General features: G+C 40.4%; 1 protein-coding gene across 2 annotated transcripts in view; it reads left to right on the top strand.

The window, feature by feature from the left end:
* The first annotated feature begins 2,515 nt into the window (after window positions 1-2,515).
* The window catches only part of LOC113068070 (nuclear pore complex protein Nup214-like), a 50,002-nt gene continuing 35,681 nt past the window's right edge, over window positions 2,516-16,836 (top strand). For both annotated transcript variants that reach the window (XM_026240648.1, XM_026240649.1), the window contains exons 1-16: window positions 2,516-2,724; window positions 4,092-4,287; window positions 4,364-4,515; window positions 5,849-6,047; window positions 6,197-6,267; window positions 6,589-6,652; window positions 6,768-6,871; window positions 6,954-7,060; window positions 7,160-7,226; window positions 8,094-8,220; window positions 8,780-8,938; window positions 9,620-10,142; window positions 10,222-10,355; window positions 15,272-15,345; window positions 15,446-15,526; window positions 15,612-15,761. In XM_026240648.1, coding sequence (XP_026096433.1) covers window positions 2,683-2,724; window positions 4,092-4,287; window positions 4,364-4,515; window positions 5,849-6,047; window positions 6,197-6,267; window positions 6,589-6,652; window positions 6,768-6,871; window positions 6,954-7,060; window positions 7,160-7,226; window positions 8,094-8,220; window positions 8,780-8,938; window positions 9,620-10,142; window positions 10,222-10,355; window positions 15,272-15,345; window positions 15,446-15,526; window positions 15,612-15,761 — 2,250 coding nt within the window. In that variant the 5' untranslated portion in view covers window positions 2,516-2,682. The remainder of the gene's footprint in view (window positions 2,725-4,091; window positions 4,288-4,363; window positions 4,516-5,848; window positions 6,048-6,196; window positions 6,268-6,588; window positions 6,653-6,767; window positions 6,872-6,953; window positions 7,061-7,159; window positions 7,227-8,093; window positions 8,221-8,779; window positions 8,939-9,619; window positions 10,143-10,221; window positions 10,356-15,271; window positions 15,346-15,445; window positions 15,527-15,611; window positions 15,762-16,836) is intronic.

Genomic DNA, 16,836 nt, shown 5'->3' on the forward strand with positions numbered 1-16,836 from the left:
CCATATTCGCCAGTCTCTCGAGGCGTCCCTCAGACTCTGAAGGCTGGATTGTGCAGAGTGTCTGAGGGGGCGCTCAAATGATAGCTCAATCCAATGATGCTCGAGGTGCCTTTGCTGCGAGACAGTCAATGTTAGAGCGTGGGGACTGCAGTGAAAGGGTTGGATGTGCATTAGCAGTCCAACAGCACTCTCTAGTGGAGGGCACAGACCCCGGCAAACATGAAGTAAAGCGCATGCGTCAAACTCGCTGCGTTTCGTTGTGTATAATCCTGAAGCGTGTTCACGGCAGGATTTAATCCAACAAGAAAACATTAGGGCCACGCCGCTAGCGAGAACGCGGCAGCTGTGTGAGCCGTCATAAACTGGCCATATTTGCCAGCCTCTTGTGGCGTCCCTCAGACTCTGAAGGCTGAATAGTGCAGAGTGTCTGAGGGGGCGCTCAAATAACAGCTCAGTTCAGTGACGCTCGAAGTGCTTGTGCTGCGAGACAGTCAATGTTAGAGCGTGGGGACTGCAGTGAGAGGGTTGGATGTGCATTAGCAGTCCAACAGCACTCTTCAGTGGAGGGCACAGACCCCGGCAAACATAGAAGGAAATGCATGCGTCAAACTCGCTGTGTTTCGTTGTGTATAATCCTGAAGTGTGTCTACGGCAGGATTTAATCCAACAAGATAAACATAGGGCCACGCCGCTAGCGAGAACGCGGCAGCTGTGTGAGCCGTCATAAACTGGCCAAATTCGCCAGTCTTTTGTGCCGTTCCTCAAACTCTGAAGACTGAATTGTGCAGTGTCTGAGGGGCGCTCAAATAACAGCTCAGTTCAGTGACGCTCGAAGTGCTTGTGCTGCGAGACGGTCAATGTTAGAGTGTGGGGAAAGAACGAGAGGCTTCTCGTAAAGAACCGTAATAAGAGAATAAAATTTGCCGAAATAGACACGACTCGATACGTCTAGACGAGACTAGGTCGCGGCGGAGTTTGGCGCGATCCGTTCGGCTAGAGAGGTAGTCAAACGGCATCGCTATATAATAGCAGTCCGCCATGTCACTTAATCGTGGCAAAAACCCGCGCCGTTCGTGATATGCGCTGATAAGGCTGCTTCCAGGACCTCGAAACCTCTTGGTGGAGGTCCGTGAGAAGGGTAATTTATCCACCGCGCGGATAGCCACATAATAGCACACTGAGGAAGGGGAAGCGCGTTTCTCCTGTCCGCTCGGAGGGAGAGAACCGCTTATGCCGGTCAGAGCCTACTCTGAGTAGAAGCTGCGGTTAGACAACATAGTATAAAAGCAAAACTGCTCTGATTAACGCGCTCGAGTAGGGGAGAGCGAGCAAGTGGAAAACTCCAGTGCATCACTGTACTCATAGTCAAGCCGCACATATCGCCCCTAACCAACACCTCGTGCGGGGCCTCGGCGACCGCAGAAGCGAACGGTGGGGGTTAGACGCGAGGCGACTGAAGAAATAGACTCCAGAGCGCGGATACTTTTCTTATTTTACCATAGCCGTAGGCTATCACAGAGAGAACATGAGAGAGGCTGCAAACGAATCTCTCATGAGTGCCTCCCTGTGATAAACCCATATACGGCTCTTACCTTTCGTTGACTCATCGCGTCCGCGAAAGAGGAGTTAACACTGCTCGAAGAAAATCGCTGGAGAACGCGAGATGATAGGGCACAGATGATTCGCTATTCCTGAAGGAATGAAATCTGAGCGAAATGGCGCGCTGCACCCAGGTATATCATGCGTGCGCATGCGTAGGGTGGTGCTATGCGCCATTTGGCCAATAGGATTGGCGGGATGGTATTGGGCTTCAGACATTCGTCACACCGGAGGTGTTCCCATACGTGGTGACGTCACCGCAGCATCGAAGTGACCTATGATAGGGAAACAAAATGTAAGTTGGATTTTTTACAGTGTAGGCGTGCCAATAATTGTGAAGAAGTTGTTATAGGCTACACTGACAAATAAAATAAAAAATCAAATGTAAAATTTTTTTAGTAGGAGCCATCAGTTTCTTATTTTGTGTGAACTCTACGTACGTTGAACAATATTGAGCAAGTTCCCAGCATTAACTGTGGTTTGAAAACATTTTGTGGTTATTATTATTAAAATCTTATCATTTTTTTACATTTTATTAGCTTAATTTATGCTGCTGCTGGTTTTGTCAATGTCAGCTGTCATATGGATCAATTCATATTTTTACTAAATTGACATTTATTGGTTCTCGCCATGTTTAAGAATCATGTCATAAGAGAATCATAAAGTCTCTTCATTAGGCTGTAATAAAGAACAAGTTGTTTTTGCCAGAGGACATGTTGTTTAATGTTCAAATGTGAGCCTCGCGTAGACCTTCTAAGAGCCACTTGCACAATTTTATCATGGATTATGCATTTAATTTGGAAAATATCACAAATACTAGGCTATCAACGTGAATCGGTGTTGTTTTCATGAGCACTGTGCTGCTGTACTGCGTTTGGCCGTTAGAGGTCGCTACCGTGTGACAGTGATGACACGCTTCCGTGTCAAAATGCGTCATTTCCTGCTACAGTTCAACGCGGGTTGCTAACACGCAGAGAGTTTGAGATGAACAGAATAAATTCATTAGTTCGTCAATAATATATTTATTAGCTACACATTCAATTGTTATATTACTTGACGGCGCTCGAGTGAAGCTTTGCAAAGATGGGAGACGATCCGGACTCTATTCCAGAGAGAGAGATGAAGGTGAGACACTTTTCGGCTAGTACAACTCTTTTCCTTATTATTTTTCTTCTTATTATTATTATTAGGAGTACGTTATAACGTTTGTTATTAGAGTAAAGACGTCCTGTGGTAGGTAAAGGTGATGTTTATGGGGGTATGAGTTCATGTGGCTTGTGGCTTTAGAACTTTGAGTTAAGCACACGAACTAATAACGTAAACACATGCTGGAGTGCTGAATGTTAATACGAGTTTCAGCTTGACAGCATAATATAGTTTCCCATCAGATTCTATGCATATTATGTGTACATATTTGACATATTTTGATTTGAAACAAGCCAGATCATTATAGGCTTCTTTTAGATTAACGTCACTCTTGCTGTGAAATGAATGTGAAAGCTGTGAGGTTTTTTTTTTTTAACACAAACCTGAATCTGAATACAGTTTTTGTTGTGTAATATTTAAACCAAATTTTTATTTGTATTACATGTTGTGCTTATGACGTCACTTTCATCCGTACAATTTTATTTGTGTTAATGGTTTTCTTCATCTCAACAAAAAACCTTTAAAAGTTCTTACTTAAATCAGATCAGAAAGTCTTAAATTCATGAAGTCATGGCATTAAATGTTACATACACTCCAATTAATATCTTCCTCAGTATTTTGACTTGTTTTCAAATATCTGTCAGTGGGGAATAAGAACATGTTTTCCCTTTGAATTAAAGTGACAGTTCAACCATAAATGTTAATATACTCACCCTCAGGCCATTCAAGATGTAGGAAAGGTTTTTTTTTTCTTCAGTAGAACATCAAAGAAGATTTTTAGCTGAAATTGTTGACCTTGTTGATTCATATAATGCAAATCAATGGCTACCGCCACTTTGAGAGTCAAAACAGCATGTCATGCAACACAAAACGAATACCCATGGCTCCTGATGATATATTGAGGATTGAAGTGAAACTATTGGTCAGTGCAAGAAGCACGTGAAGTACACTGTCAAGGTCCAGAAAAGTATGAAAGACATCATCAGAATAGTCCATCTGCCATCAGTGGTTCATCCGTAACATTATGAAGTGACGAGAATAGTTTTTGTACGTGAAGAAAATAAAAATAATGATTTTATTCAACAATTTGTCTCTGTCTCTCCATATCAGCGTAGTGTCATTTTGGAGAATATGAGCTGAACGCTGGCAGCTTATGCTCTTATGTGTCAGCTGCGCTGCACGGTGGTGCTTTTTTCGTTCAAATCAAAGCATAAATACACATAGAAAACGTATCCTTGTGTTGCTGCTGACACAGAAGAGCGAACACGGTTTGCGTTATTGCAAGCCTGTTATTGCACAGCAGTAATAGGCACTGACATATAGATGTGCATTTCTGTGTTCCTCAGGACTTTCAGTTCCGTCAGATGAAGAAGATCCGTGTGTTCGAGTCGTCTGCGGATCTTCCTAAGGAGCGCTCCAGTCTCCTCGCCATCTCTAACAAATATGGCCTGACTTTTGCTGGCAAAGACGAGATGCTGAAAGTGTTCTGGACGAGAAATGTGATCGCAGCCGGCCGTCTGGAGGGAAACCCCAATGACACAGGTATGAACGCTCACGTAAACTCTGCTCTGCTGTGACTGAGCTCAGACTCACGTGTGTCTCATGTGTGTCTCATCAGTGGAGTGCTCCTGCGCTGTCACGGTGACGGTCGGTGTGGCGATGCATCACATGGCCCTGAGCAGCGATGAACTCACGCTGTCTGTGTGTGGGACGGGGGACACCGCTGAGCTCACGATGGACTTCTATGATGTCCGCACTTTCCTCAACAAGGTCATTCAGCTCTCCTAAAACTACTTCAACACTGATTTCATCTGTTTGCTCTTCAAGCAGCTCCTCGTGTTTTAGATCTTGAAGTCTACACGCATGTCTGCAGCAGAAGCAGTGGAATGATGTGGCGTACTTTAGTTCATAATAAAGTCAAGTCACATTTATTTCTAAAGCAGCTCCAAAGAAATAAACACAAAAATAACAGACTTAAAGTTATTATACTTAATTTTGAACCAAAAGATTTTGTTCTCTTCTCTTTTTTTTTTTCAACAGGATGGTATGAGACTTTGGTTACATTTTTTTTAAAAAAGGTTAAATTATTTTAAAATAAATAGTGTAGTGTAATATTCACAATCAAAAGTGATGACCATAGGAAATGAATGGGAAATAAGAAAATTCAGAGCAGTTTTTTGGGGGATTAAGTGTACAAATCAGTCTTTGGTAATGCCCCATTTTGGTGTCCACATCAAACAAAATTTACAAGAGAGATTTTATACATGCAGAAAGCATATTAAATGCAATTAAATTGTCTGCTTTATTGATTCAAATAAGTTTTGTAAAAATAAAATATGGGTGAATTAATATTGGGTCAGCATTAAATGTAACATATTTATGTAAAAATGAAACAACATTTATTCTGATTTGTACTTATTAAAGCATATCAAAGAACTAGTGATCATAAAAATCATAAAGATTTAAAATGGAAATTAGTATTTAAGGGCTGCACTCTAATCCCTAAATTAGTCTTTCAATGTCATGTAAAGATTGTTGTCCCAAACGTTCCTGATGGGATTTTTTAGTAAATGATCTCGTTACACAAGGAAATTTTAATGCGTGTCCTCAGTATGTATTGATATTTCAGTAGATTGTACTAGAACATCTTCCTGAAACGATGTCCAGTAGAACAAAAGTTCACAAAGTAGTTGTGAAAACTGAATGATCTTGGACATTTATGCAGCACATGCTGCCACTGTAAGAGATGTAAGACAGGCTCACAATCATCCATGTTCATTTTAAACTTACAGACATCTATTATTTGAACCACATTACATGTGACTGCCCTTATTTCTCCCACCAGATGGCATTGTTTGCTTTCCATCCAATGAATATCAAATACATTTACTTTTTTCTTTTCTTTTTTTTTTTACATTGCATTTGAAATGAGTTTTATTCTAATATTTGTATATATTTATATAAAGATAAATTGTGCTTAATTTAGAGGTGATTTTTGTTTAGTTCAGTCAAATACTGTCTAAGTATATTTAAAGATTAAATATAGTATGGTCATGGATCAAGAATGTGAAGAATTCCAGAGTGTGTGTGTTTGCTCCAGCAGGACAGACAGGAGAAGCGTCCCTTCGCCTCTTTCAAACCCCCGGCTGCTGTAGATACGCTGATCCAGGATCTGAAGTGGAGTCCAGTGGACGCGTCCCGTCTGGCCGTGTGTCTGTCTGATGGCAGTATGATGGTACTGGATGTTCAGGACTCTGTCAGTGTGGTCGCTCAGCTTCCTGCCTCTGAGGGAATCACCTGCGGTCAGTCTTTACTGTGTGCTGTCTTTATTCTCACAGTGCTAATCTTGAATAAAGTCATCAGTTTCCAGATGTCTCCACCACTGGTTTTTCAGTGTCTTTGGCCTTATTTTGAAACATGCTGACTCGTTCCTCTGTCTCTCTCATTGTAGTTTGCTGGAGTCCTAAAGGGAAGCAGGTGTCTGCTGGGAAACAAGACGCCACAGTGCTTCAGTTCACTCCCGTACGTCTGTACATCACATTTTACCAAGCATGATAACTATTTCCACAACTGCTTCAATATGAAAACAATATAGTTCTGTTCATTATAAACATGCTGCAGTTTTGTTGTCTGCCACTTTAAATGCTCAAGCTCTTTAAAGCAGGATGGATTCATTTTTTTTATCATTCATCATTGTGAAAATGATTCCACTGATGTTGTGACTCTGAGTTGTGATTGTTACAGTAGTGACGTGGACTTGCTACTCTCATAAAGTTAGAGTGACTGTTAAAACTTTAGAGTTTGTTCCAGTGTGTAATGTCATGCTGTGTGTTTGTGTCGCAGACCTTACAGGCCAAGAAAGTGATCCCCTGTCCCAGCTTCTACAGTCAGGATCACCCCGTCAAAGGTACAACGGCTCAGATGTACTGTGTTCTCACTGTGACTTGCCTTCCACGCTCATAAGTAAGGATGTGAGCACTGGAGTCTGTGCTTATATGTGTGTGTGTGTCCGTTCTCCGCAGTGCTAGATGTGTTGTGGTTAAGCACGTATAACTTTGCGGTGGCATATGCAGCGGCTGATGGCTCTTTGGAGACGCCACCGGAGCTGGTGGTCGTGTCATTGCCCGTGAGTTATTCTAACCAATGATACATTGTAAAACTTTTCAGACATGACTATTAACAATGTGTCAACTGTGTGCGTGTGTCAGAAAAAGGACGAAAAGAGAGATGAACGCTATCTGAACTTCAACGACCTAGTGTACGGCACTTGCACCGAGAGGCAGCATCACTACTACCTGTGCCATATCGAGGACTGGTGAGATGCGTCTGCATGTCCTGTGCTCTGCATGAGCTTTGTTAGTTTAGAGGGGACATAAGTTGCACAAATCAAATTAAACTGATTTCTCTTGTGTAGGGATTTGGTTTTGGCTTCATCAGCCGCTGCCATTGAAGTCAGCATCATCGCGAAACAAGAGGACAAGGTAATCACATCAGAAACATGGGTTATTTATGTTATCTAAATCACAAAATAAAAAATAATATATGAATGAATGAATGAATAAACACTTGATAATTAAAAGGATAATTCACCAAAAAAGGATAATTGTCAATGTTAACCCAGTTAATTCAGTTAGTTGACGGTAGCTAGTGACTACGTTTACAAGCTGTTAAAATTCGGGTTATGGTCGGGTTAAGGTCACTATTTGGGTATCTGAAACATTCGGGATAACCCGTTTACATGCGTGAGCAGAGAGAGTTACTCCTGTATACATGGAATGTGTAATCAGTCGCCAATATCCCGATGTAAATGGCGACGCAAGGTTCGCGTCTGGACGTAAGACGCAATATGCGTCATTTCCGATTCTTCTTCCTGTATCCAAAGACTCAAAAGACCAAGATTCCTTGCGAATAGAACATGCGCAGAACACACATTTTGATGGGGATATGCCGAAATGCGTTTACAAGACCAAATATTCGGGTTAGAAAAGGGGTACCTTATATAGAATAACAGAACTAAAAAATAAGTTAAAATGACAAATGTGTAAAAATACTGAAGCATGAAATGAACACCAAGTATAAAAATAAAAGCTGTTTATAGCTAAACTATACTAGTATCTCAGTAATAGTAAAGTAAGTGTCGGCGCTGATAGCCTTGCGCTGTTGAGCTACGGGTGTCACAAGTTCGAGTCCCAACTTGACCTTTCCCAGTCCTGCCCTCATCTCTCTCTCACTTCGTTTCCTGTCAGTTTTGATCTTTCCTATTGTAGTATCGTATATGCAAAAAATAAATCTTAAAAAAATTAAAAACAAGTGTTAGTCACAGAGGTCTGATGTGATGTTGTGTGCAGGTGAACTGGGAGCTGTGGCTGCTGGAAGACGCCAGTCGTGCAGAGCTTCCTGTTACAGAGAACAGCGAGGACACACTTCCTGTCGGCATGGCCATCGATTACACCAGTCAAGAGGACATACACCTGTGTAAGAGCTAATAAACTTCTAATGTCTGTTTAAACTGTGATATGACATTTATTTTCCTAAGAAAATGTTTCCTGTTGCTGACACATCCATACACAAAGAACAAAGAGTCTACTGCTAATGGAAATGGTTATTTTTATGGGCCTTTGCACTTGTGTTCATGCTTTACAAGAGCCAATTACCAGGAGAAGTATTTATGTCTTAAATTCTTTCATTCAAATGTTCAAATGCTGAAAGTTTTATTGTCAAATTCTCAAGCTTTTATTCGGCTTAATATTGGTGAAATGCTGAAAAGTCCCATCACAAAATAGTTGGAAATGATGTGAATGTAAATGAAGTGAATCTAGCAAAAATTGTTTTCCCAGCTCACAACGCTTGCAGAGGTTTGTGAGAAGCATTATTTTTTGTGCACTTTGAAAGATCGCTGTTTCAGTTATTGTTTAGTTGTTCATCCTCATTTGTTTATATTGAAGTTGCACTAATAAATAATTCTTAGCTTTTCATGCAATCATGAACCCTGTTTTGTAAACATGGTGTTGTCACAGTTTTCTTGTATCCTCAGCTGATGAGAAGAGATTGCCTCCAGCTCCAACGCTGATGCTGCTGTCTACGGATGGAGTCCTGTGTCCTTTCTCTCTACTGAACCTCAACCCTGGGGTCAAGCAGCTTACCGTGGCTGCTGTCCCGCTGCCTGAGGACGGAGAGCGAGCACCTGCCACCAGTAAGACCGCAGCCATTGTTTAAGACCCCAGTATACTCACGGCATGTTTTTTTCTTCACAAAAAAGTTTGCGTTAACTTTGCAGCAATATAAGCGCGTTTGACCATGGCACTCGCATCTCTTGCAGCATCACATGAAACAATAGCATCATTCTTGTCTTAACTGTTCTTAACAATCATTTGCATATTGTCAACATGTCAAATTCCAACTTTTGGTAATATTTCTGCTCAAAATAACGATTCTTGGATTTATAAAAAATTAAATTGCAAAACATTACATTCAAATAAAATTCGAAAAATTGCCCAGGCCTATACTATTGAACATGAAAAAACTGTGTCAGTATTCAATCAGAATTAAACTTTCATTTCTATTATAATGGCAGCTCTTCAGTGTGATCATGTTTTTACTCGTTTCTGAACAGACCAAATGAACCATTTCATCATCATCTGTTTTCTACCTATTACGTAATTGCCACGGATCAAATAGTTAAATAGTTCCACTTGAAGTGTTTCAGGTCTTTACTGTGCCAGACAAACCTACATGTGCCTTGAAGTCAACTTAATTCACTAGCACTTTAAATCTATTATTGATTAACGGAGACAAAACATGATTAAGAAGTGATTTAAGATGCCGCGTTTGCTGTCCAGTGACTTTGTTGTGCTCTAACACACTTTGTTTTCAGAGTCGTCGTCGTCCTCTGTTGCTCCTGTCTCTGCAGCATCCTCCATCTTCACATCTTTCCCAGCATCTTCTGGCACGGCCCTACCTCCAGCCACCTTATCCTTCACAGCCTCTGCGCCATCCTCCATTTTCCCATCTCTCCCAGCATCTTCTGGCAATGCCCTGCCTCCAGCAACCTTATCCTTCACAGCCCCGCCACCAACAGCCACTGCTGCCGCCTCCTTGGCTCCGCCCACCTCAGCGTCCTCCACTGGTTTCTCCTTCTCTCTTCCTGCTCTGGGCTCTACCACATCCTCAGGCTTTTCGCTGGGCTCTGCCACAGGAGGTTTCTCCTTCAGCGCTCCCAAACCCTCCTCCGATCCTCCTGCCTTCTCCTTTGCTTCATCATTGGCTCCGAAGGAGGTCAGCAGTGCTCCAGTGGCCACACCTCCTCAGCGTCCCCCAGCCATGTCCCCCATCGTCACTGGCCCCAAAGCACCGGCGGAGCCTGCAACGCCTGCCATCAGGATGAACCTCACTGACAGGTAAGCATATGATCTCAGATATTAAATTAGATGGATAATCCTGAAGGATCACCTGATAGTTTGCAATGTTTTTCTTAAGGTTTCTGGGAGTGGACTCTCTGGGGTCAGTCACATCTGCTGCCCAACCATTTTCTTTGACCTCCACACCCAAACCGGCACCAGTGGAGGTCAGTGCTCCAACGACAGCAGCACTCAAACCAGCTGCCCCTGCAGGTACAAGCTCACCTCACGCCCTTCACCCCTTTACCTTATTCCTAGGGCCTAGTTTACAAAACACAAGTCATATGTTCCATTGATTTTGTCCTACATCAGATATAAAGAACAAATTAGTGTTTAAGGCAAAAACTGACATGAATATGTTTGCGTATGCTAGCTGAATAGCATGTGTATAAACCTTTTGCACTCATATACCAGTAATTAAGCATCAAACATTTGTTCAAATGAAAAGATGTTAAAATGTCAAACAAACATAGTATTATATACTCAAGCTAAAATGAGCAACTACTTTGAAATAATTATCAGGGCTCTTGACTGTGACAGTTTTTTGAGAATGTGCGAGTTAAAATTCGAAGTGTTACATGTTCATTTATGTGCACTAGGGCTGTCACTTTTAGTTCGAAAATCGATTGCACAATCGATCGGACCAACCAAAAAAAGTTTCGAAAATGAAAAAAAGGAATCGATTTTATCCAAATGTACACTATTAATTTTAAAATAATGAAACAATAAAAAAAAATGTAACAAAACTCACAAACTAGCAGAAAAAGAAAATAAAGAATTCCCAAAGTGCAGTATGCCTTGCAAAAGCTAGACAGAAAATACCAGCAATTTTACGTGCCTATAAGACCCAGTGACGTCGAAAGCGATCTCTCTGCATTCACACTAAACGCGAATAGAGTGTCTGGCGCGAATGATTTCAATGTTAAGTCAATGTAGGTCTCGCGTCGCGGTAGACGCGAATTCGCCTCATTCGCGCATCTAGTTACAGGAGATTCTGAGTTATGAAAAGGACCATTGCAAGCTGACAGCAACCGGCTTTTGTGATGGAAAATTGGCAGTAATACCCCCACCTTGCGCACCTGTACCTGAGTGTCCCTGGGACATCAGTGCGGTTGGAGCGCGTCTTCTCAACAGCTGGACATATAGTGAATAAACCCCGAAAATGAAAAGGCTCTGGACCCCGAAAATGTTGATCGACTTGTTTTCCTGTCCAATAAATTTGTAACTTTTTGCGCATTTCAATATACCTGCCTAGTGCCGCCTAGCCTAATTGTTGGTTATGTTCAATAAAAAAAACACACATGGCCTGTTTCTCAGGTCCATTTAAAGTTTCATTTTTTGAACAGTTGTTTGAAATGGATTGAATCATTATTTAAAATAATCTTGGAGATTTTTGAATTGCCTAAATCATAAATGCAGCCGGGTTGAAGCATGCAGTGATGTTTTTCTTTTATGGCAGCCATCCCCTCTGCATATATATTTTTTTGAAAATGTTGCACACCTGTTGCTGTTTGTTATTCTGCACGAAACTTCATGCCAATAAATGAGAAATATTGCTGACTTGTGCGTTTCCAGCGCTCTCTTTACGTTCATCCGTTATTTGACGTTGAAAAAGGAAACTTCTTTTTTTTTAGACATGGAAAATCGATTTTACAATCGATTCAATGAACACTTATGTCTTAAAAATCGAAAATGATTTTTTCACAAAAGTGACAGCCCTAATGTGCAAATGTTCTGTGCTGCTCCAAAGTGTCTTCTACCTACAGTGCGCATTGCAGAACCGTGGCACATTGTAGCAGGAGTCAGAATTCACTGATCACATGAACCGAGGCACTTTCAGCATGACGGCTTCAGCTGTAGACCCTGGTTTCTAGACGTTTATAAACATACATGTGCGAAGGTTTGCGCTGCACGTGGCGAAAATGCAGTGAATACTTATGAAATTATGGGAGACAGAGGATTTGGTTTTCAAGCTCAAGTAAAAGGCTGCTGCTTAAACCAGAGGTGGTGAACGTTGGTATTCTTGTGTTGAAGGTTACCTCACTTCGGAACATTCATTCACGGATTGCTCCGCAACATCTTCACACACAGACAAGTGTGATGATATATATACCAGTGTAAATAAATAAAATTTAATTTCACGTCTCGCACACTTCAATGCACTTTGAATGGAACATTTACATTCGCTTCGAACTGGAATCGTGGTGGAATATCCTGTGATGTCCACTTCGCAGGGCACTTGCGGTCGAATAAAACAAACGTCTGAAGCAATAAGAGAAACATACAAAATGTGCAGAGCAGGGGGGCGTGAGGTCTGGAATTGAGAACCACTGCGTTACTCTACGTAGGCTTTTTTTATTTTTTTATTTATTTGATTCCTCAGTGTTTGCTAAACATTCTTTAAAGGTCATATGATGCTTTGTTTAAAGATCATTATTTGGTGTAACAGAATATGTTGACATGCTTTAATGTTCAAAAACACATTTTTCGAATACTGTACATTATTGTAGGTCCTCTATGCCCTGTCTCTCTCAAACGCGTTGTTGTAATGCCCCTTTTCATAATCAAGAGCTTCATCTTTCAATATAAATCTAAAGACCGTTAATAATGTCCTTAGTTTAACCATTAGTTCAAGTGTGAAAGGGGAACAGAGGCAAGTGACAGACACCGTGATGAAGCTACTACATGTTTGCAGTACAACAGTGGACAGCTGACTCCACTGTGTGACACACTCTCTGTCTCTCTCTCGCTCGCTCTCTCGCTCGTGTGACATACAAAACTCTGCATTTGAACATTCAGTAACAAATACTTAAACTAATAACAAAACATGCTTACAGTAGCTGATTCTGAAGCGCCATTTTGTCGTAGCAAAATCAGAATTCATGAAACCGTCGTCCATAAAATGCGTTGCTGTTCTGTTGTAAGTAATCTTAAAGATTCCTAAATGCAACTACTTTCGGAGGGCCAAATAAAGTGCTTTTGCTTTCTCTTAGATACACACAGCATCTTCCTGACACTGCTGCCTCAGCACTAACTGCGGTTACTGAAACCACGCCTTCTTTCTTTGCCTGATTATTTGGGCGGCATTATGCAAATAATTCCACATAGTGAAATGTGGGGCGTGTTAGAATGAGCCGTTTTAGGGGGGCGTGGCAGTCTTAACTTTGGGAAAGAATATCTCTTTGGGTTTGAGACTTTAGTCTCTGCAACTTTACAGATCTTCTTCCGAGGGATGGGTACCGTAACCCAGTATTAAACTGGCCCCGGGGCTAAATTATAAAAGACCTTAGTTTCAGTAAGATCTGACACTATCGGTTCTGCTTTCGGTACTGGAGGGGAAAAAATGTATGTACTATGTATTTTTGCTTAATAATGTTATCGTGCACATTTTATCTCACCAAACATTTCTATTGTGCGATCATATTAAGACTTTTGTCTGTGAGATCTGCATGCCGCAGAGGCTGTCTGTCCATCACACACACTCAACAAGAACGAGCGCGGCACATTAACACACACGCATAACCGTACGAAAACTCCCGCTTAATACAAAGAGTGACGATGGGGGAGAGAGAAAAATGTTCCAAAGTGTGGTTATACTTTACTAGAGTTGATGCAGACAACGCTCGTTGTCATAAGTGCAACAAATTCTAAAGAGTCCTTTTGCAGCCTACCTACATGCCCCACCCATGTTGCTTTGTACCACTGTATGTTCTTGAGCAAAAAAATATAGTTTATTTCATTTGTTTTACATTCGTTTGTTTTTTGTATGATAACTATTTGTTCAAACATGGCTGTTTCTTGCACTACAAATAATTGTTTTAATAATTTTACATGAAAAGATAAAGAAATGTTAATTCTGTTCTCAACTTGTTCTTAAGAAAAAAACACACACACACACAACACAAAGTACTGATAAGAATACCGTTAAGGTACCAGACCGTTAAGCAGTAACGGTAAGAGTAGTAATAACGTTAAAACCTTAACAATACCCATCCCTACTTCTTCCTGCACCAAGAGCTTGTAACACTTTAAAGAGAAAGGAAAAATTGAAATCGCATCATTTGACCCCTTTAATTTATTAGTCGTTATATAATTCAGCCTGTGGTGTATGTCATGCCTCATCTTATTAGTTTTTTTTAATAAACGTTATGTAAGCCAGTTTGTCATTGTAGCCTACTTTTTATTGTTGTTGTGCTTTTGAATTAAGAATAACAATGAATCCATCATCTGTTTTAGTCTTAAAAAGTGAAAGGTGTATAGATATAACTTGTATAAGCAAATATATAATATTATTATTATTATTATTATTATTATTATTATTTTATAAGCAAAACCGAAAATTATCTTTTCTTAGAGCACGGATTATAGAGTACATTTCTTATTAACAGTGTTGAAAAGTTTTTGCAGCTTGATATTTTTGTGCAAAACGCCTTACACTACCATTATAAAATACTATTTAAAAAGAAAATGTATATTTTTTTTATTTTAAAGCTTTTAATTGATCAGAATTGATGGTTGGGTTTATATAGATAGTTAGTTTATAATGTTACTAAAGATTTCTATTTCAAATAAATGCTGTACTTTTTAAACTTTCTATTCATTGTGAATGCAGAAAAATAAAATGCATCACTGTTTCCACAAAAATATTTGGCAGCACAACTGAATGATTTCTGAAGGACCATGTGACACTGTAGACTGGATGCTGAAATTTTAGCTTTGATCGGAGCAATAAGTTGCAATTTACAATATATTCACATATAAACATGCTTTTTAAAATATTTTACAATATTATTGTTTTTATTGTATTTTTGATGACATGAATGGAGCATTGGTGAGCAAAAGAGACTTCTTTCACAAACTTTCGACTGGTAGTGTAGATTACAGAATTTTACACAATATATGCATTCCAAATATATATATTATTCCAAACTTTTGAACATTGCCTACACGTGATGATATTTTTTCTGAACCATAAAAGGGTATTTGTAAACATTCTGTAGGTGATGCACACAAGATGAAAAATTCCTTAATTGTTATATGTTGAAATTTAGGATAATTCTACACACATCTTAAGGCCCCTACTGCCATCAGAGAGAGACATTAAGGTGTGAAATCTTGTTTTGTTGTAGTGTTCTCTCGAGCAGCTCAGAGCAGTGCTTCTCCAGCTCAGCCGAAACCAGCCGCCGTCGCTCCATCTGCACAGGTACTGCACAGAAGACCTGATGAACCAGCATCAGACACATCCAGGCTTATTTGTCTTGCACAGAATGATCTGAAGTGTGTATGCTTGTGTTTTGTGGCAGGTCATGTCTGTGAAAGCACTGGAGAAGCACCTGCAGCAGAAGAAAGACTCGGACCCTGTCATGACTGGAATACTGGAGGAGGTACAGTGTGATAATCATGTTCACACAGTCATTTCTGATTACCTGTCATATTGATGCTGACTGAGCAGTTGCTGTGTTCTCTAAGATCGGACACTTTGAGAAGGAGCTGGACGATCTGAAGACTCGCTGCAGAAATGCTGATTTTAGGGTGGGCAGCATAGATGACATGAGAGACCTGAGGAAGGACTCCGAGAACTTGCACGCTTTCACACTGGAGATCAAAGACACCACAGAGGTGTGACATGCACACTTAACCAGGCTGACAGCTGAAATCACCATGTGCTAGGGATGATATGACATTTTTAGTGGTTTATTTATTTATTTATTTATTTTTCAGAAATTTCAAAGAGAAAAATTTAAAGTTTTGATATTAATTTAATGTCTGTTTTTGATAATCCAGTGAATTAAAGTGAGTTGCCTCATAAAGAAAACATCATAAAATTAGATGGGCACAAATCAAACAATGAGATTATTGATTGTGCAAAGACAGCCTCACATCATGAAACACTTGAGTTACAAACAGCTCAGATTCAGAGCAGGTAACGCGAGTAAATTCAAGTAAGTAAATTCATTTTCTAGATTGTCATGGCCCACCGTAGTCTAATCTGTCCCGCCACAGTTTCTTATGTTCTCAGAAATATTTTTACACTTAATGCACCATTACATAAAAGGTATATACTTTTTTTTTTTTTTTTTTTTTTTTTCATCATTGCTTTGATAAAGCATTTAGCAGAGCCTAAATAAAAGCAAAATCACATTATGGCGTCCTAGATGAGGCAGATGACTGTGGTGTCTCCTGCAAATTTCAGGAGCTTGACCGAGGGTTCTTTAGAGGAGCAGTCATTTGTGTAGAGGGAGAATAGCAGTGGTGAGAGAACGCAGCCCTGGGGGGCTCCGTTGCTGATGGTGCGGGTGTTGGATGTGAGTTTTCCCATCCTCACAGATGGAGCTGGGTACTAGGGCTGGGCAATATATCTAATGATATGATCATGCACATCTAGTCAGTAAATCTGGTTCTGTGACTGACAAGCTACGCAATATCGCGTTCATTATTGCAGATGAATCGCCTTCGATAATGAATGCGATATAGCATAGCTTGTCAGTGATCTACGACTCTATTAAATGCCGCTTCATTTGAAAGGTGATGGCAATTTAGCGGTAATCACAGAACCAGATTTACTGACTAGATGCGCATGATCATATCATTAGATATATCGCCCAGCCCTAGTGAGGGATGGGGTATTGTAGCTGGTGCTGGTTTTCAGGCCTTTCCACGCTGATTTTGGGGCGTTGCTTGTAAACTGTTTATT

The sequence above is a fragment of the Carassius auratus genome, linkage group LG30F (genome assembly GCF_003368295.1).
Source record: "Carassius auratus strain Wakin linkage group LG30F, ASM336829v1, whole genome shotgun sequence".
In the NCBI taxonomy this organism is placed as follows: domain Eukaryota; kingdom Metazoa; phylum Chordata; class Actinopteri; order Cypriniformes; family Cyprinidae; genus Carassius; species Carassius auratus.